The sequence below is a fragment of the Cyanidioschyzon merolae genome, chromosome 16 (genome assembly GCF_000091205.1).
Source record: "Cyanidioschyzon merolae strain 10D DNA, chromosome 16, complete genome".
Classification (NCBI taxonomy): domain Eukaryota; phylum Rhodophyta; class Bangiophyceae; order Cyanidiales; family Cyanidiaceae; genus Cyanidioschyzon; species Cyanidioschyzon merolae.
The window spans coordinates 617,664-638,387 of record NC_010142.1 but is presented as its reverse complement, the minus strand read 5'-3'; the positions used below and the strand labels follow the sequence as shown (position 1 = coordinate 638,387).

Below are 20,724 nucleotides of genomic sequence, written 5' to 3'. Positions count from 1 at the left end.
CGGTGAAGACACGTTGACAGTCCTATGCCTTGAGTTGGAAAGCTCTCTTAGACCCTGGTCTTGAACATATTAGTTTCCCTTTTGTTATCTCTCTTGGTATGGATGCTTCAGTCGCGCCGCACGCAGCGCACGAGCGCCTGATTAGCAGGCATCCCCCGGGCAAGTGCTTTCGTGTTCGACGCACCGCTCTCGATCGTCGCCGTGTGAACCCTGCCGGGCGTGCCGTAATAGCGCCATTTCACGACGACGCCGCTGGAGCGCTTCTCTAAACTCTGGGTCGAATAACCGCATCCGCTGCTTTTCGCCAGCTGCTAAGCGCTGATTCATCCAGTGAATGCGGTCGGCTCGCATCTGACGATGCTTCTCCGAGCGCTTTGCGTTCGACTGCGCGTAAGCAATGAGCTGTCTTGCGCGGTTCTCATCGACCAGCGTGATGCTTTCGACGGGTCCCGCCCGACGACACTTGGATGTTGCTTGCTTGACGAGTTTGCCATGAGCGGAGCCAGTCTGATTTGTACCCAACTGTGCCGATGCCTCTGTAGGAGACGAATCGTGGTTGGCTTCTGCCCTGGCGAGCGCCGCAGCGACACGCCGCTTGCGACTGAGAGTCCGCCGCCGGGCCTCAAGAACACGATGGCGATAGAAGGGGTCCGCCCATCGGCGACGGGCTGCCATAGAACGGACATTCCGAAAATGGTAAGCAGAACTGATAGGTGTGCTGACGCCGCCTCCGCTGTGCAAAGCGTCCGCGGAAGACGTGCCGCTAGTCCGCACCGAGGCGACCAGTGGCGACGCCGTTTCACCCGTGGCGCTCGGAGTCGTCTTGCGGCGGTTGATCACGACCAACGACCGCGCGCTCGTTCGAAATGGGTTGGATGCGAAGTTACCAGGCTGCACTATGGTCAGAGATGCGGATGTGACGCCGTTGTTCCCAATAGGGAGCAGAGCGTGCGATGTTTTGTGATGCTTCAATTTCAGCACCGTCGACACAAATCTGGACATAATTTCGCGTGGAGCCTCATCGCCTCGGTGACTTGCCGTTGAGCTGTGCTCGGCAGCGCCGTTGAGCCCCGATGAATATTGCAACCCCGATGCGCAGGTGGATGACACAAAACCCTGCGCGGCTTCGGTGCACCGAGCGCGGCGTTGCAGCACGGAAACGCCTGAGAGATCAGCAAGCATCGTTAGAGCTGAGTACGCTACAGCGCTCTGCATACGCTTCAGAGGACGATACAAGTGCCAAACGCGTCGTCCCTGTGGTCGGTAGCACTCTGGGAACAGCGTTTCCAACGAATGCGCACCTCGCGCACGGCCGCAGCCCCGTCGCCAACCCTGGAGTGCTGTTGTGAACGCGAGCGAGTGTCCCGCTGGTATGCCGCCTTCGCCACCGTCATCGAACTGAGTGGTTATCAGGTTATTTGAAGGCGCAGCCAAAGTCAGCGTGATATGTTGCAGGCTCCATGTAGCGTTTTGGTACGCTGAGACTCCGTTGCCCGAGAGCGCGCAGGTACTCTCCCATGGCCTCGGCAGTGACATAACAGAGTCGACGCAGCCTCACAATCCGTAACCGGGAAAGTCGGCGTCCAGTTCCAGGTGCTGTTGCTTTCTGTGCAAATTCAACTGTTCCTGGTCCGTACGAATATTGGCCAAGAGCGCCCTGTTGCTAACCTGTTTCCGCTACAGAGCGTCCGTCGCGCGATAAACAAATGCAATGGAGGCGGTTGCGAATTCGATACCGCCGCCGCCGCCGCCGCCGCCGTCGTCGTCGTCCCTTTTTCGTATCTGCGCTGCATGCACGCACGGGTGATTATCGTATTTCAACTCAATTGCGTTCCACGCCAGATGCATGTCACCATATGCTTTTCCACGGCTCATAGCCGATGTATTCAAAGTGCATTCATTTGAAGAAATAAAAAATCAAAGGGAAAGGTATAGACATGCAAGTCAGACATCTTGGATGACTACCATTGCCGGGTGCTTGAAAAAGAAACGATAAAAATCCTCGTCTCGTCGAGAACAGAGGGATATAGCGCTATTGACGAAGCAGAAGAAGAAGTGGGAAACGGGAGACCGACGAGCGACGAGAACAGATGTTTGCCAAACGTGGCAATGACGAGACTCTAGTGTCATAGAGTGCAAAAGATAGGGGAATCCCTGCAAACGTGAGTTCATTTAGATGCAATAGACTCATAGAGTTCGTGAACCCCAGACTTTCACGGTGCAGTCAATATCACACGATCTGTGGTGCTAAAGACGAGGACTGAGGACCTGACACCCTCTAAATTCGCTGGGTGGCTTCCCAAGCTCGAAGTCTGCAGGGAAAACCCCAAACGGATATCAGAGGGTTCGGTCAAAAAAAGGCCGGGAAACATCTGGAGGTCTGTGTGTATACAAACGCTTTATCGTCATAGAATGTTTTTTGCTCTAGTGATGGTACGCATATCAGGCATCCGGGATTTCCCTGGTTCAATTCATTGTCTCCACAGCACAGAAAACACCTGGATACGATGACTGACTGCCCTGGGTCTAGGGCCACGCAGACTCACCGTCACACGCTTTCCATACATATTCGTATGATTCGTTCAGCAGGTTCAGTGAGCGTTGGGTTTCTCGAAAAGCATTTCGCGGAGAGTGCACGTTTTCCTCGACGCTCTACGCGAGGACGCTCGACGGAACTGCGAACAGGACCGGTGGAAACTTGACAAAGAGAAGCACGAGGGATATGCCTTGAAAAGGATATGGCTCCACGGAGCTGACTCGGGTATCCCTCCACCGACTGCGAAAGCGCGTCCCATCGACAGCTTTCTACGGACACAGGCGACTGGCGTGAGTGCAGCACGCGAATCGCGCTGGGCGTCTTCATTGCCCAGGTATTGCAGCCTGCGCGACATTCCAGAAAATGCCGTGCGCAAAGCCTTTATTGTCATGCAATTCACAAGAACTAGTGCGAAAGCGTGGCCATCTCGCTGGGACTGGCGTAGCGGCAACCGTTGCATGGACATCGCGCATCGGCAGTTTCCTATTGTTCTTTAAGGAGTAAGGTTCGGCATGATGTGTACGTGGTGCATGAACCTTTCGTCGACAACACTGACATACGATGCAAAGCTTGACACTCGGTAAGGAGGAAGCGGCAACGCCAACTGGTTTCGAAGCGACCAAGTTTCCCGAAGTACAATCAAGCAAAAGTCGCTGCACCAGGGGGCACGCGTTCCTAACGAACGTTCGTCACGCTTCAACGCCGCAACGTCGTGTAGAAAGCCGAGTCCTTGCGCGTGCGGGAGTCATGCAGGTCCTACGCTCTCAGAAAGCACCGATTCTGGAACTGTCCGAAAGACTCCACGGAACATCCTCTGCAGTGTGCTCTAATTTTGCAATACTACGATACGCTGGTTTCAAGGTTTCCCGCATCGCAGAAAGAATGCGCTTCTGCTCCTGTTCTCTATTTTCCGACGCGCGAAGATGCACCAAAATCAACGTATGTGGGGTAAACGCCTCAAGGAGCGCATCACCGTGCTGCTTCCGCACGCGAAGCATCTGAAACATGGTCCCTGTGCGCATACATGCGAGTTTTAGGCGCTTGAGGATGAGGCTCATTTTTTCGAACGCCTCGGCATCCTTGAGTCGAAACGGCTCAGAGATCGCCACGAGTTCCGAGCGGTCCAGTAGCGGTGCGCTAGACCAGCGTTCCAGTTTCCGCCAGGGCCAACGACTGCGCTGCTTCGTGCTCTGGGTAGGGTCAGCGAGTTCCTCGGCAGGACGCTCTGACCCAGCCTGAGGCTGCCCACGAGGAAGGGTCTCACTTGAACCGAACCAGGCAAGCCATCGACTCACAGGTGATGAAGCCGCTTTCGGTTCCGTCTCTAGCGATGGTCGTCCGTACAGAGGCGCCCCTGCGTACCCGAGCACGAGCAGAGAGGTGCTCTCCAAGAGCACGATACGGCGCACAGACGGGTCCCGGCTGAGCGCTTGCAGCGCCTCCTGGACTTGTGCAATGTCCGGTACCAGCGAACGAGCAATGGTCGACCATGCGTGGTAAAGAGACGAGTCCCAGATGGACGTCCTGAAGCAGCGACTCGAGTCGAGATAGCCGGCCTCACAGCAGACTCGCGCTTGCCGACGCAGCTGCGCAGCGGCCGACCCGTCTGGCAGCATGTCGGTTTTGTGTAGAATGATGTATCGCTGCAGTGCGGGCAAGTTCTTTGCAACCGTAAGCTCCGTCACCGCCCGTATCCAGTTCCTGTCGGCGCTGGCTCCCTCGCTCGAACTGACATCGACAATGAAGACCAGCGAGAGTACCCTGCCGGTTCGAAGGAATCCCCGCAGCTGTGACGCAGTCTCGACGCTTATTGGAAGCTCCAAGTCCAGGAGGCAAAGCACAACCGACCCGAAGAGTCTGAGCGAGCTCAGCTGACCTGACTGGACGGGGCTATCTACTGCTGAAGCGCTTGGAGCTCCGAGCAGAATCGAGCGAATGGTTCGTTTCCCTGCACCACGCGCACCTACTAAAAGAATAGCGCTTCCTTCAATCTGAGACACTTTCTCTCTGCTGTCCGGGCGACCAGCCGACCCCAGTGACATGCCCTGGTTGGCGCCAACTTGAGGCACCAGCGCCCTAACGAAATCTTACCAGCAACGGCAACAACAACGACAACAGCGGTAAACTAGAACAATAGCAGCGCTCGTTTGGCAACGAGTTTTTGGCGAAACTTGGAGGCGCTCTGCAACGGCGGCAGCGCTGATTTTTTTACAGTGACAAAACGTTTTCGTGGACCATGGATCCCAGATTGCAGAATGGATGGATGGATGGATGTTGGGTTTCGGGAAAGCATCCATCATGATGCACTTACCCTCAAGTTAGATGACCCATAAATCATTTCGGATGTAATGGTCGATTCTTATGCTCTATCGAGCGCCGATTACCTGCTTTGAGCACCCGCAATTGCGGTTATATCGCTGATGCCGATGCATCACGGAGACTGAACGGCTTTGCCATACCTCCGAGGGCGTCGGACCGAGGAACGCTTCACCTGAAACGGAGTCGTGGCTCATAGTCGTTCTAGGAGTCTGCAAGCTGCGCAGACTGAGCTAGTGCCTGCGGCAGCGCAACGCGATATACCAGGAGCCCACTGCATCATGGGCAACGCCCAGACGCCGGCTACCCGTTCCAAGTCCCAGAGTGGAGTGCGTTACGGACGAGTTGCTCAGATGTCACGAAAGCACCTGCCAGTGGCGGAGCGTGAAGCACGAGCCTGGGAGACTCGTGCAATCCGCGGGACCTTGCGTCTAGAAGGTAAACTTTCGAAAGTACCGACAGTTTTCCCCGTCTCAACGTTTATCGCAGAGGGGAAAGAAATCGTTATCTCGTGGCGATTTAATGGTCAGTATCTGTTCTTTGTTCTATAGAGTGCGCCCGATACGCGCACATCCTTGTCTGGCAGGCATTAGACACGAAGCGCCCGTCGCCGTTGAAGGGAGACGCAATCGCGATCAGAAGCGTCTTGTTCAGCTGTAAAAGTTGTGTTTGCGTTGAGGTCGTAGCAAAGTACAGTTTTCAGTTCATTTGTGTTTCAAACCTCAAGCAAAAATGCTCGATTGATTTTTTGCTGTGTATAACAGAAGGGATCAAAGAGCGTTGTTTTTCAAAAACAAACAAAAAAAGGAAAGTGATGAAAAAGCAAGTCCACGATCCTGGAGGCCCAGTGTCGCCGGCTGCCAGAAAAAACAAAAAACAGTGCCAAGTCCAGAAGAAAAGGAAAAGAAGAAGGACCAAAGGGGAAGGGGGGGAGACTCTACGTCGAAGGATGCAAGAAAGACGAATGTACGACGAGATGGTGGTGAAAACCTTTCTTCATGGCCATATCAAGGATCCCTACAGGGAAAAGTTGCGAGACGCTATCAGAAACCGCGTCGACTCGTACTCCAAGAGTATTGTCAAGGCGTCGTCAGGACTGATGCATTTGGTACGGGAGATGTATCGCGACGTGACGCACATGCAAACGGTGGAGATTCCGGACGAGTTTTTCGATAAGAAGTTTATTCGTCAGCTGATGCTTGGTACAGAGGAAGCGCGGATGGAAAATGAGCGGGTGCATGCCCTCCACGAAAACTTCGCGGAATTCCGCTTCGAGGGTACCCAGTACAGGGATGACCGGGATATTTACGACTATGGGGCGATGAAGTGACTCACGAATCTGGAGAATCGTTTGACAACGAACCTCGAACGTTTCATGATACGCGCCGCATTTGCACTCTATCCCGGGCATCTCTCCCAAAGGGATATGGGCGATTACCAACGGCATCACGAACAATCGCCGGCGTGTAGATGGGATCGAATTTGTCGACAAGAAGGCGTCAAAAGAGATCACGAATGCAGCTTCTGTAATCCGTGCGGCTATGCAAGAGCACCGTGCAGTTTCGGGGCTGGCGAATCCGACAGAAAAGATATCAGAGTTGAAAAAAGATAAGGAAAGATACGATCGTCTCGTCCTACGGTATTTTGTGTTTTTGGACCGAGAGCTCGATCGCAAAGCGGAGATGAAGCTGAGTGAGGAAAAAAATGAAGAATGGGAGAGACGGAAGGCGTTCCTAATGGGCGAGCGCTTCAACGTGGTTCCGTTGGGCAACATCAAGTCACATTTTGTGACTATCGACTCCGGCGTCCTTTACGGCATCATGACTGAGACCAGTCCCGAGTTCGATGTAAGGAGCACAGAGATCACCGCCGAAACCCGCGAGACGTACTGGAAGAATATCTTCAATTTCAAAGGGCTCAAAGTCAGCAAGAAAAACGAATTCACTGGGTTGATCGAAAGCGATGGAGTAGCCATGTGTGTACACTATCTGCGGTTGTTGAAAGATCGTCCAGTTCCGCCCTCGGCTTCGCGCTCGGCGAAACATGAAGGAAACAAACAAGCGGATCCTGCGACGCAGAAAATGCAGGAAAACGACTTTGTCGTTCGCGCGGACCCCGGAAACACAAATATCATATCCATCGCTGTATCCAAGCTTGCGGACGATGGTACTGACGGTAACTTGCGTCAGAAACACATGCGTCTTCTGAGGTTCTCGAGCGCAAGAGACTAAAGAGAATCCGGAATAATGAATGTGCGGAAGAAAATTGAGACATGGAATGCAGGAATAAAGGACCACTTGGAAGCTATGAGCGAGGTGACGAGCCGAGGAGCGGGCTTTCAAGCTTTTCTGAAATTCATGAAAGTTCGCGTTGCTCATTGGGAGGCGCTGTGGGAGGAGTATACAAAGCCTCGGTGGGCTCGTCTGCGTATGAATCTATACTGTGGGAAACAGCGGGCGTTCGCGAACTTTTTCAATCAGTTGAACGCCCTGAAGGAGGATGAAAGTCAGAGGCTCGTCGTAGCATACGGAGCAGGGCGCTGGAAGACCCAAAAAGGGTGTACACCAGCTCCAACGACGAGAGCGCACAAGGAGTGTGCACGGCGTTTCGTTACGATACCTGTAGATGAGTTTCGAACATCGTATACACACCACGAGCTGGGTTGTACACTTCAGAGAGTGGAGATGGAAAAGTGCCAGAGGAGCCCTGAAGATATAATAAAGTATGGACCGCTTACGGAGGAGCAAATGGAAAGGAGGGCAAAAGTTCGTGGACTACTTGCATTAGTAAGTACACCCAGTGATGGCAAGAAACGTATGGAATTCGTGAATCGTGACTTTGATGCCGCCATCAATATCAGGAGATGTGCAGTGCTGGAGACGAGACCTCCAGAGTGGACAAGAGAGAACTTTGTTGGACAACCTCTCAAAGTCGAACTATATAAGAAAAAGTTAGAAGCAGTAGTGGGTGGCCGGTCGAAAAAGACGGGGACGCGTCTGCACGTCAGTTGGAGACGATTTGTCTAAGGCGCGTTTGCCGCCACTACGGGATACCGTCGGCGTCGTCCGACTTAGAACGGCTGTGGCGGTGCTACCGTGGCGAACGAGGTTTCCAGAGTGTCATGAGCGTTCCGTCAGAGAGATCACCGCTCTTTGGTCGCGGTACTCTAGATCAAGAAGCAGGATCTCGAGATGTTGGTTCTGATGGAGCTAATATGTCCGCTGTCGCGAGACAAGCTGTGACAGAGCGCGGGCGTCGCGTTCGTCGCACTTTGGTGCTGGTGGCGATAGGGACGGCGCTTCTCTTGCTTCTATTTATTTCATACTCTCGAGAAAGTGGAAATAAGAGCTACGCTGGTCCTGGTGGTGCAGGCGGCACCCAGGGGACGAACGAGACCCAGGACCGCGTACTGAGAGAGATAAGGGCGTTTATAAACCCGCAGGAAGACCCCTGTGAGGACTTTTACGCCTATGCGTGCGGAGGTTTCCTGCGCAGCCAACCCATCCCGCCAAATGAAGCACGGTGGGGCACCTCGGATCTCATGGAGGAGCGCTGCAGCGACGCGTTGCTGCCCATGGTGCAGGCGTTGCGCAGTGGGCGGGCAGTTTCTCGCACGGCGAGCGAGCAGCGTGTGGTCGACTTTTTTGACGCGTGCTTTGCGGCCGGACAACCGAGCGCAGCGGATATCGAGCGCAGCGGAGAAGACGGACTGGCAAATGATGCAAGCTCGGAACTTTTGAACGCATCTGGGTTTGGACGCATATTGTCGCAGTTAGAGACAATCGCTGATCCCACAGAGCTATTTGCGATTCTAGGCGAAATGCATCGCAGCGTCGTCGATCCAGGAGGGAATCTCCCACGACCGTTCTTTTCGTACGAGGTGCTGCCGGATGGCATGCACCCAGAGGTAATGGTGCTGACCATTGAACAAGGAGGGCTAGGGTTGCCAACGCGTGACTACTATCTCGATGAATACTATAAGGATATTCTTGATGAGTATTCGAATCACATAGGTCGCATGCTCACGCTGAGCGGCACTGATCAAGCAGAAGCGATGCAGGCAGCAGCGAACATTGTCGAATGGGAAACTGAGTTGGCCAAGGCTTCAGAAGCAGAAGCAGACCTTGGCGACGATGCCTGGGCCGTCTACAATCCCACAAACTTGACCGCACTGCAGCACGAGATGGCCCCGGCGATCCCATGGACGAACTATCTTGAGAGCCTCCTTGCAGGAACGGGAAAAAACGCTTCTGCGATTCCATTGGTGGTGCAATGGCCCCCGTTCTTGAAACGCTTGAGTGATATGGTCGCACTGAGCTCTATCTCGAACGAGACCAGAAAACTCTCTCTGTACTTGCGCTGGCACGTGCTGAACGCCATGGCGGGAGCAGCCGGCAACTCGTCGCTTGCGGCGGAGCACTTTCGCTTTTTCGGTCAGATTGTTGAAGGTAGACGGGGACTTGCGAATCTATCGAGTCAGTGTCTCGCCCTTGCGGATGCGCATATCGGGGACGATCTTGGTCGCCTCTACGTGCAGCGCTTCTTCTCTCCAGAGCTTCGTGGAAAAGCAGTAGAGCTAATCCGAAGCATCGAGGAAGAGTTTGCGGTGATCCTCAAGCGCGACGATGGAGCCTGGCTGGGCAGGAGCTCACTTCGGGCCGCTCTAGAGAAACTGCGTCTGGTTCAGAACAACATCGGCTACCCGGATCGCTGGCCGGACTACGATACGCTGCACCTCAACGGCTCTGATTTGCTGGGCGACGTGTTTCTCTGTCGGCAGTTCCGCAACGATGCGATCTTGAAACAGATTGGCGGCCCGCGGAACCCAAGTCTCTGGGACATGACCCCAATCACCGTGAACGCATACTACGACCCGCTCTCGAATTCCATGAACATCCCAGCGGCGAATTTCGCTCCAAATTTTTATTCGGCGCTGTACCCAGAGGCCGTGAATTATGGTGCACTTGGGAACGTCATTGGTCATGAACTTGGTCATGCCTTCGACTCAGGCGGACGTCATTACGACGCGCACGGTCGTCTTTCGAACTGGATGAGCCCTCAAGCCGTCCAAGAATACGACCGTAGGGCCAAATGTATGACAAATCTTTACGACCACTTTCGAGTGAATGGACGACCAGTCAACGGACGTTTAACGCTGCAAGAGAATCTCGCGGATCTCACAGGCATGAAGACTGCGTACGCGGCCTATAATCGACTCGTCAAAGAACACCTAACAGAGGCAGCCCGACACCGGGAATGGAACCTCACCCGCAGAATCCGGCCAGACTGGACACCCGAGCAGCTCTATTTCGTCGCCTTCGCCCAGACCTGGTGTGAGAACGAAACTCCCAAATATGCCATGGAAGGACTCGTGGTGGACGTGCACGCGCCCAATCGCTACCGAGTGAATGGGATTCTGAGTCAGTTTCCCGAGTTTGCTGAAGCGTTTCGTTGCCGCAGCGGCTCCGCCATGCACCCGCGGAAAGTATGCGCACTGTGGTAGCGTGCTTGGAGCGCGCGACAAGCCTCGATACGCAGCACCCATACAATCGGACACTGTTCCAGCGACCGTGCAGCATACATAACAAGCAGAGGAAATAAACCTGTATCCGTGTTCAGGAATCCTACCGTACCTTGTTTGTTTATGATCAATAAAACTAACGAAAATCCTATTGAGAAGAGTGATGCATACCTTAACCACACAACGGTAAGCCGCAGAGAACGCTACGCTTTTGATAGAAGCGTCGAGGGGTATCGTGCCAGGCCCCTGCATCCCCTTGTATGTCAGGGCGGTACTGCGATGGGCAGTAGCGTCGGCGCCAGCGACAGAACCTATAGCAAGAGTTCATTCTACGTGCGTTTCCGATCTACGATACGTTATTTTGGCTGCAGTGCGATGCGAACACGCATGTGCCAAGACGGGGTGTCGGACACGTGTCCTTCATGGATCGGTGAGGCGTCTCGCGCAGCGCATGCATCGCGCTCGATGAGCGCATCTGGGGGATCGGGCAGTCATGAGACACGACGCGTATGCCACCGTTGAAGGGAAACGTAATCGTGATCCTTAGCGTCTAGCTCTCGTGTAAAAGTTGTATTTTCGTGAACTTCATAGGCAAGTATAGTCTTTCAGTTCGTTTTTGTTTCAACCCTCAAACAAGTCTAGTCGAGTTTTTTTTCGCAGTATCGAACAGACGCGTCCAAAGAGTGTTCTTTTCCAAAAAAAAAGGAAAGCTATAAAAAAAGTCGACGATCCCGGAGGCCCAGTGTCGCCGGCTGCCAGAAAAAAAACAAAAAACTGTGCCGAGTCCAGAAGAAAAGGAAGAGAAGAAGGACTGAAAGGTGGAGGCTCTACGTCGAAGGCGGCAAGAAAGACGAATGTACGACGAGATGGTTGTGAAAACCTTTCTTCTTGGCCATATCAAGGATCCCTACAGGGAAAAGTTGCGAGACGCTATCAGAAACCGCGTCGACTCGTACTCCAAGAGTATTGTCAAGGCGTCGTCAGGACTGATGCATTTGGTACGGGAGATGTATCGCGACGTGACGCACATGCAAACGGTGGAGATTCCGGACGAGTTTTTCGGCAAGACCTTTATTCGACACCTGATGCTTGGCACAGCGGAAGCGCGGAGGGAAAATGTGCTAGTGGATGCCCTCCACGAAAAACATCCCTTTTACAGCTTCAGCGGTACTCGATACAAGGGTGACCGGGATATTTACAGCTACGGGGCGATGAAGTACCTCACGAATCTGAAGAATCCTTTGACAGTGAACCTCGAAGGTTTCATAATAAGAGCCGTATTTGCGCTCTATCCCGGGCATCTCTCCCAAAGGGATATGGGCGATTATCAATGGCATCACGAACAATCGCCGGCGTGTAGATGGGATCGAATTCGTCGACAAGAAGGCGTCAAAAGAGATCACGAATGAAGCTTCTGTAATCCGTGCGGCTATACAAGTGCACCGTGCAGTTTTGGGGCTGGCGAATCCGACAGACAAGATATCAGATTTGAAAAAAATAAGGGAAGATACGATCGTCTCGTCCTACGGTATTTTGTGTTTTTGGACCGAGAGCTCGAACGCAAAGCGGAGATGAAGCTGAGTGAGGAAAAAATGAGGAATGGGAGAGACGGAAGGCGTTCCTAATGGGCAAGCGCTTCAACGTGGTTCCGTTGGGCAACATCAAGTCACATTTTGTGACTATCGACTCCGGCGTCCTTTACGGCATCATGACTGAGATCAGTCCGGCGTTCGATCTTCGCAGGGAAGAGTTCTCCGGCGAAACCCGCCAGACGTAATGGAAGAATATCTTCGATTACAAACGTCTGAAAGTGAGCAAGCAAAAGTTGCTCACTTTCAGACGAAACCGATGGAATACCCATGTGTGTACACTAAAGGCGCTTGAAGACAGATCGTCCAGTTCCGTCCTCGACGAAGCATGAAGATGGGAAGAAGGCGGATCCTGCCACACAGGAAGTGCAGGATAACGACTTTGTCGTTCGTGCGGACCCCGGAAACACAAATATCATATCCATCGCTGTATCCAAGCTTGCGGAAGATGGCATTGATGGTAACTTGCGTCAGAAAGACATGCGTCCTTTGAGGTTCTCCAGAGCGAGATACTATCGAGAATCGGGAATGAGGAATGCGAGGAAGAAAATCGAGACTTGGAATTCAGGAATGAAGGAGCACCTAGAAGCTTTGAGCGAGGTGACTAGCCGAGGAGCGGACTTTGGAGCTTTTCGGACATTCATGGAAGTTCGCATCGCCCATTGGGATGCGCTGTGGGAAGAGTACAGCAAGCCCCGGTGGGCTCGTTTGCGAATGAATTTGTATTGCGGGAAGCAGCGGGCGTTCGCGAACTTTTTCAATCAGTTGAGCGCCCTGAAGGAGGATGAAAGTCAGAGGCTCGTAGTAGCGTATGGGGCAGGGCGTTGGGCGCCCAAGAAAGGCACTACTCCAGCTCCAACGACGAGGGTATACAAGGAGTGCGCAAGACGTTTCGTTACGATACCTGTAGACGAGTTCCGATCGTCCTATGCACACCATGAACTGGGGTGTACACTTCAGAGAGTGGAGATGGACAAGTGCCAGAGGAGCCCTGAAGATATAATAAAGTATGGACCGCTGACGGAAGAGCAAATGGAAAGGATGGCGAAAGTTCGTGGACTACTCGCATTAGTAAGTACGAACAATGATGGAAAGAAACGTATGGAATTTGTGAACCGAGACTTTAATGCCGCCATCAATATCAGGAGATGTGCGGTGCTGGAGACGAGACCTCCAGACTAGACAAGAGAAAACTTTGTTGGACAACCTCTCAAAGTCGAACTATATGAGAAGAAGGTGGAAGCAGTAGTAGGTGGCCGGTCGAAAACGGCAGGGCGGCGTCTGCACGTCAGTTAGAGACGTTTCGTCTAGGGCGCGGTTGCCGCCACTACTGTACACGGTCGGCATCGTCCGACTGCGAACGGTGTTCGGTGCCAGCATCAAAAGTCGTCGCCGCGAGTTAGCACTTCCTTACCAGTCGGCCGCAGCAGAATCGTGTGCTCGAACTGTGCTGTCAAAGAACCCGGCACATCGCACAATGGCGGATACGGCTGCACGATACCCACATCACACAAGTGCTTCAGTGCCATGAGGTATCGCTCCTCACCGAGTCGATCCAGATAGCGACGACAGAAAGCCAGCGTTCCAAAATGGCGGTTGATCGTACTCAATAACTGGCGTGCACGCGGCATCCTCAGCGGCACGTGCGACGCATCGAATACTTTCATGTAATGGGAGCATTCTCCGCTCTCGGTGACGTATGCGCGCCCAGTAGAACCAAACGTCTCAATGGCATACAATTCGCCTTCCTCCATTTTCCCCGGCACACTGCTCTTCACAATGGGCACCGTCTTACCCGCGTGGATGCGGTACCGGTCAATACTGTGTCCGTTTAGGTTACGGATCGAGCGGATGGGCATCACTTTGCCGTCCAGCTCGATCTCGTGGCTCTCCATGACCTCTTGAATGATGGAACCCATCTCGCTGAGTCGCACATCGATCCCTGCTGCTCGAATACCCGCATTGGTCGCTTCACGCACAGCTTCTAGTAGCTTTTCGTAGCGCTCGTCAAACGCAATGGTAAAGGCACAGTCCATAATGATTCCGTCCACATGCACGCCAAAGTCCAGTTTCATCACGTCTGTGTGCTGGAGTCGGGTGTCGTCGCCCCGGTTCGGGGTGTAATGCGCTGCCACGTGGTTCAACGAGCAACCTGTTGGAAACGCTATACCCGCTTCCAAGCCATCTTCCTCAACGAGTGTCCGGGTAGCGTTTTCCAGCTCTTCACAAAGATCAACCAGTCGTATCCCGGGCTGAATTCGAGGCCGGATGTACGTGCGCACGCGCCGGTGGACCTCAGCTGCTTTTCGCGCTTTTCCAATCATATCGAACGAGAGTCGTTCCCGTTCACGTACTTCGGCTTGAGTTGTACGATAAGCTTGGTCTCCGACATAGTCCTGAACCTCGCCAGCCGGGTAGACGCCCTCAGGAAAGAGCCGCGAGATGCCACAGAGTTCTGTGCTACAAGTCGCCTTCGGAAGCGGCTGTGGTACTGGCGACGAAGCAACAGTGCTGTCGCCTCCGCCGTTCTCACTGGCACCTTTTCGCCGTCCACCTCGTTTTCCTCGTCTTTTATGAGGCTTCTTTGGTCCCTTTTCAGACGTGGACGTAGCAGTGACGTCGTCGGCGTCCTCGTCGTCGTCGTCGACGACAGTCTGTGCGGAGACCGCAGCCGTATGGACGTGTTTTGACGACGGTACAGCTGTCGCCTTTCCGAGAGAGAAGTTCATTACCTTGTCGGAAACGGCGAGTCCGGCCTCGAGCCGGGCTTCCGCTTCGACCACCGACTCCTGTGTCATTGCGGGACAGGAACGCTCAGCGGAAACCGATGAATCTGAAGCGGACGTGCGCGGAGACCCGGTGTGGCAGAAGATTGCCCCTGGACCAAACTATACCATGGTGTATATTTATGGATCTAATGGGTAGAAGCGGACATGCGCCCTGCCCTAGCCTCTCGTGCGACGCGATCCGATGCGGCCTCCATGACTCATGAGAGCCCCGTACGATGCGTTCAGTTTTTCCCTCAGGTGTGTTCCACGCCCGGGAGTGTCTCATCAAATGCTTTCTCGCGGTTTATAGCAGATGTGCTCCAAGTGCGTTGATTCAAAGAAATAAAAAACCCAAGGAAAAGGTATGGAAATGGCAGCTGGGGATGCTGGATCGCCCGGTTTCGCCGGGCTCGACAAAAATCAGAAAAACCCTCTGCTCGTCGACCATCGAACGAAGAAGAAGAGATGAGAGAAGCGAGAGCAAGTGTTTGCCCGACGAGGCGATGACGAGACTGTAGTGACAAAGAGTGCACGCGTTCGGGGAATCCCTGCGTTGATGAGTTCAACCAGAGGCAGGAAACGCATGGGGCTCGCGTACCGAGACTTCAACGCCACCATCAATATCAAAGGATGTGTGGTGCAGAAGACGAGACCCCAGGAGCTGAGCCGAGTGATCTAGCTTAGTTGGACAACCTCTCAGACTCGAAATGTGCAGGGAGAAAATGAAACCGATAGCAGGAGGCCGGTCGAAAAAGACTGAGGGGCGCCCGTGTGTGGCTGAATATCTATACAGCCTATGGTCCCGAAACATTATCTTGGCAATATTGACGCACTGTGTGCTCAGAGGACATTTTTGATCAACATTTTTCTTGACGTTTTCATCTTCTTCGTACACAGACTCGGTGCGTCCTTCGCGGCGGTACCGCTTGGCTGTTGTCAGGAGTTGCCATGTTGTCCACTGCATCTCGGGCACCGCCCTGTAGCACGAGAGGACGCGCTCCATCGCTCTGTGCATGCGCTCGATGCGCACAGAAAACTCCCGTCAATGCCCTGCTTTTCTCCGCACATTGCCGTACCCTGGGATATCGTGCTTCTTCTGCACGATCCTGTGGGCGAGTACGCTGTCTGCTGCAAGCGCACAGTTCCAATCGATAAGGGATCGTGGAACGTGATGTTTTCCGTGATGAAACAGGTACTGGCAGGAGAACCATGGCTGGAGCCCGAGCCGATGGAATCCGATACCACTACGCAACCTTCGAGCAAAGCAGTGGTACACTCTCCGCAAGAAGCGCTTCTTTGACGTGACAATTTCAATGGGACCTTGGGATGAGCTGATGAAGCAGTCGTCACAGGACGATGCCGACTTGATTCCTCGTCAATCCAGGCGCGGAGGTTGCTGCGCCCACGAGTTGCCATGAAATAGAACGATCGAGAACCAGACGAATGCATGATTTTAGCGTGCCGCACCTACGGAACTGACAAGAGTGCAAGCTCGTACATATGAATCGCATGATGGTATCGGTTCCGCGACGAACACTCTGTCGGAAGCGTCGCGCACGATATTGATGCTAATGGCGAGACGAATTCCAGCCCCAAGGCATCGAAAGAGCCACTCTGAAAACAAGACCGAGAATCCTAGTTCTAAATTCGAAAACATAGGTCTCTATTGCTGTACTTGGATTACCGGGGTTGTACACCTGAAATCGAGTTCGAGAAAATCAAAGAAAAGGAGCCGAGCGAGCTGCTAGCATTCCATTTTGGTCCGAAACCGGTGTCGATACAGAGAATAAGCATTGTGTTGTGCTGCATCCCGCCTTTACGTCCACGTTCCATAGCGGCGATAGTCACAACCTCGCATGAAGGCTGCCGACCTACGCAAACATTCAGAGAAACTTCCTGATTATTCGGCAAAAACTGTGGAATGGCTTGGCGCTGTACATCTACCGAGCGTGCTTCCCCGAGACACACTTGTTCGCGCGGTTCTGGACCCTGTGCACTCAGTATGAATTGCGAGTCTATACCTGCCCATTTTTTGGGTCGCCCCGCGGTTTCCCCCAGGTATCACCCCACGGCACAATGTCCTCGTGCATTACGTAGGAACCGAGAAGTATATGCCACTCACCGTCTTGATGACGCGCTGTCCAGAAACCGGCGCACCGATGCCTATCCCCAGCGGGGAAACAACCCCGCTAAAGAAACGGGAAAGTTCGCCTATCGGGACCCGTGTGCTGCCCACGACAATGTACGCTATTGGCCAAACCTGTGACGTGCTGCCGGATTCAATCGACACTGGCCCCATGGTAGACGAGACTTTCGGAGGCACTGTCGCAGACATTTTCATAGAATTGTGCGAGCAGCCAATACTACTCACGTCGACCGTCGAGTTGGAGCCCAAGCACGATACCTCTGCACCAAACGTCAGCACAACAGGGACAGAGGTGCGTCCCGCGTTCCTTACGAGCGCTGACGTCGCGTACGTTGGAGCCGGCAGTGCCCAGGCGCACTGCACTACCATCAACAGACCAAAAACAACGAGCGCTAAAACTTTCGAAAGCTTCATATCACTTATAATGAAAAGATATTCGATGATGCAAAACTTCACTTTTTCTTTGGAACAATTGCAATGAAAAACAACAATGAAGATCTGAAAAAGTGTCGCCGCTGCACGACAGCCTGATGCCATGCCTGAAGCCACGTAAGCAACAGGCGCCGGCGGCATGGATCGAGCGCATCCGCCAGCTGTCCGTCGGGAATGCATCTGGGGGCGACACGTCATCAGCTTCTGTCAAGCACGATGACCTACAGCCCTAGTAGGCAGCTCTGCTTCCAGGTTTGGTACAGGCACTGAAATGTGTTCTGTGGTGTCCCACAGGGACTTTGGAGGGTCAGTTTAGAAGCTTGCAGATGGAACGTTGGGGTCCGACGAGTTCCTGTCCCGGACTGGCAGTTGGTGAACCCCTGGCGGAGCGGTGCTGGGTCGTTGCGCAGCGCGGTGCCTGAGAAGGCTGCCTCAGCGCGTCTGCTTTGAGCTGATTGTCGCGAGAACCGAACTCGGAAGATGACTGTCGAAGAGGCGCGCTTAACGCTAGGAGAAGAGGAAAGCAACGCCACGGTCTCTGGTTGTCACGGCTGGGGGGCAGCGTTCACAGAAACACAGACTGACAAGCACTTCTTCGGCCGCGGTGTAGGTTTTCTATTGTAACATATCACAGATAGGGAACTTGGACACCATTGCTCCGTAAAGGTCTCTCGCTCTGTGATGTTCGGGCTGCGCTCACACGAGCACTTTCGAGAGTATTGCGCCACTTGGTGCATCGGGGACGCGTACGGAAACAGAGCTCGGGTATGCGCTGCAGTCGGGCACGTTGTAAGGCCCACGGATCTCTTTCGAAGACTCTGTAACAGAGAAACATTCAGGGTCACGCGCCCCGTTGGAGTCAGATGCATCCTGCGAATAAGAATCGAGATACGAGCATAGAGACTGCAGGATATCGCCCCGATGATGATGGTGATTGAAGGAAGACCACTCCGTGTCCGACTCGTCAAACAGGCCGGTAGCCGTTTTACTCGAGCCCCCATGAACCTAGGCTTCTCGCCGCCGAATCCACAGGCCGTGGCACCCTCACCCAAATTCCCCTGATCCGAGTGTACGATCTGTGGCTTTCCGGTTGCCAGGTCTCTACTCCACGAGGAGCATCCCGGGCGAATCCGGATACATCGGGCGCGCGCCCTCTACGCCGCCAGTCGCATTGAATGACTGATCTAGTCCTCCCTATAAACCGATATTTTCCTGCAGCACCCGGAGTGCCAAAGTAAGCCCCGCTGCGGCTCTCAGACTGCGTCTGCGACACGAGAGCCAGCAAAAAAAACACGGAACGGGCCCGACAACACCGGTGTTCGCGCTAGCGCTTCGGCAGCATCCCAACGCCATCCACATCAGCCTCTGCGGGTTTTTCCTACGATTGATAATTTTCGCTCACGCGTATCTAACGCCTTCAATACGTCAGTCGTTGCTTTCCCTCCAGCTCAGATGTCGGCAATTGAACGATGATGATGGCAGCACTCAAGCCATCATTTCGAATGCTTCCATTCATTGCTGATTCATTTGAAGCACCGAGGGAGGTTGCGATCTACGCCTCGCTCGACAGTTGCATCTTTTCCTCTGCATACAGCAGCTGTGCGCCCTTCACATCAACGCCACTTGGCTGTGGTCAGGTGTTCCGATACGCTCACCGCACCCTCTTCTACCGAGCGTGTCCCTGTGGCGCTTCAACGCTTGCTTCATCACGTGGTCGATGCCCGTGACGGGTACAGGAGGCTCGTGTCGATACCCCGCCCCGCCCCGCCCCGCCCCGCTCCCCGGTGTGTCGTATCCTATGATCAGGTGCTTTGGCAGGGCGATCCGCTTGGAGCGTACGCTGCCCGCTGGAGGTGCAAATGCGCGCGCTTTTCTATTCGACAAAGTGGTCCACGGAATGCGATGTTGTTGTCCACGATCGAGCAAGTCCCGAAAGCGAACTCCAGGATCGAGAACAAGCCCAACCATTTCGACTTGTGTACACTCCTTTCCTGTGATGTAGTGTCGCACGCCTCACTGGAGACCCGATCGCTACGAGGATTCAAGTCCAAGACCGATTTGCGTGCAAACTGAAGAGACGCTAGACACTAGGTGCATATCCGATGAAAGGCACCACGGTGGGCTCGAATGCCGTTTTGTCGTTGGCTAGAAATGAATGAATACTTGTTTTCGGAATGCACCAGATTATTTGGCGTGACGAGTCCAGTGAACTTTTCCCATGAACTTGCTCAAAAATCGTCAACCGACGAACGTCGATTTTTCCCGTGTTCAGTCCAGCGTCGCGAATTCTTGTGCTCACGAATATTTCTTGAAAGCATATAGATCGTAACTCGACGCATGCGTTATTTGAGCACGCTACACACCAAGGGAGATGCTTGCGAGCTCGTGCCTATGCATTGGATATTGATATCGGTTATGTTGCGCAGCCTGGTTCGGAGTCGTCGCGCATCATCCTGATGTCGGTGAGGTAAAGATTTCAAACGGCAACGCCTCGAGGCAGCAGCTCCCAAAAGACGACCAACATACGAAAAGTACACATGAACCCGTTTGGCCTTATCGCTCCATGTTACATATGCTGGTTGTACATCAACTCCAATTTCGGAACGAATCGTAAAGCAGGAACAGAGCGGCCAGTTCAGTGTTCCATTTGTATTCGACGCGGCTGCAGAGATGGATCGTACCTATCCGACACCCGAATGTCCTGTAAGCGCCACTGGAGCCATCGGGTCACATAAAACCCGAGACCAAATTTCCCGGGTGCTGCCTCGTGTCCCTGGGTGCTCGCACCTGTATGCATCGCGTCCAGTGCGGAAAGCATCCTCCGCGCAGCGTCAGCGCACCCGTGCCGAGACCGACTTTCACTCCCTGACAACCGGTAGCGTTTGTGGAGGCGTCAGCAAGGCCGCAGGCGCATCCTCTTCATGGCGTCCGCAAGACGCCAAGGCAAAGCGTAGACACCGCTACAGCCGCTTCAACGTGACGTTGCACCCGGTCAGTGCCCGCGATCCCCGATAGAACGCAAGCGGGCAATTTTACGTCATCATTATTACGAACACTGCTACTCCTGCTACTACTCCTGCTGCTGCTGCTGCTGATATCGGCACATGCACCTGCTGTCGACGTTGTGCAGCAAGCGCATCAGATAGCAGGTCCGATGCCTTGGCCAGGCGTCCGGAGCACTGCACGCTTCCATCATACAATTTCAGGTTATGGATGCATCGTACAGTCCAGGCCGCAGCATGCCCCAATGTTGCGAATACCAGCGATACCGGTCGCTTCATGCACGCTGCCTCGTCGAGTTGCTGAGCGCAGCGCGTAGCACAAGTTAGCGTTCGCCAGTACCGATACGATTCGAGTATGACGAGCGGAATCGCTTCCGGACAGTGCGACGTTGCGTTCGGGCACGTGCAAAGACG

General features: G+C 53.7%; 4 protein-coding genes across 4 annotated transcripts, besides 2 other annotated features; 1 reads left to right on the top strand and 3 right to left on the bottom strand.

The window, feature by feature from the left end:
• Positions 1-141: 141 nt before the first annotated feature.
• CYME_CMP252C (hypothetical protein) lies at positions 142-1,536 on the bottom strand (the record flags this gene model as incomplete). The annotated part of the gene is made up of 1 exon (XM_005537842.1): positions 142-1,536. The coding sequence occupies one exon, from the start codon at positions 1,534-1,536 to the stop codon at positions 142-144; it is 1,395 nt and encodes a 464-aa protein (XP_005537899.1).
• A 1,764-nt stretch (positions 1,537-3,300) lies between these two features.
• Positions 3,301-4,578, bottom strand: CYME_CMP251C (similar to Ras-related GTP-binding protein ragA; the record flags this gene model as incomplete). The annotated part of the gene is made up of 1 exon (XM_005537841.1): positions 3,301-4,578. The coding sequence occupies one exon, from the start codon at positions 4,576-4,578 to the stop codon at positions 3,301-3,303; it is 1,278 nt and encodes a 425-aa protein (XP_005537898.1).
• Positions 4,579-4,885: 307 nt separating this feature from the next.
• Positions 4,886-7,937: a sequence feature (repetitive element).
• A 36-nt stretch (positions 7,938-7,973) lies between these two features.
• Positions 7,974-10,355, top strand: CYME_CMP249C (probable endothelin converting enzyme-1; the record flags this gene model as incomplete). Its single annotated transcript, XM_005537840.1, has 1 exon — positions 7,974-10,355. The coding sequence occupies one exon, from the start codon at positions 7,974-7,976 to the stop codon at positions 10,353-10,355; it is 2,382 nt and encodes a 793-aa protein (XP_005537897.1).
• A 56-nt stretch (positions 10,356-10,411) lies between these two features.
• Positions 10,412-13,331: a sequence feature (repetitive element).
• A 10-nt stretch (positions 13,332-13,341) lies between these two features.
• Positions 13,342-14,760, bottom strand: CYME_CMP247C (methionyl aminopeptidase; the record flags this gene model as incomplete). The annotated part of the gene is made up of 1 exon (XM_005537839.1): positions 13,342-14,760. The coding sequence occupies one exon, from the start codon at positions 14,758-14,760 to the stop codon at positions 13,342-13,344; it is 1,419 nt and encodes a 472-aa protein (XP_005537896.1).
• Between the last annotated feature and the right edge of the window lie 5,964 nt (positions 14,761-20,724).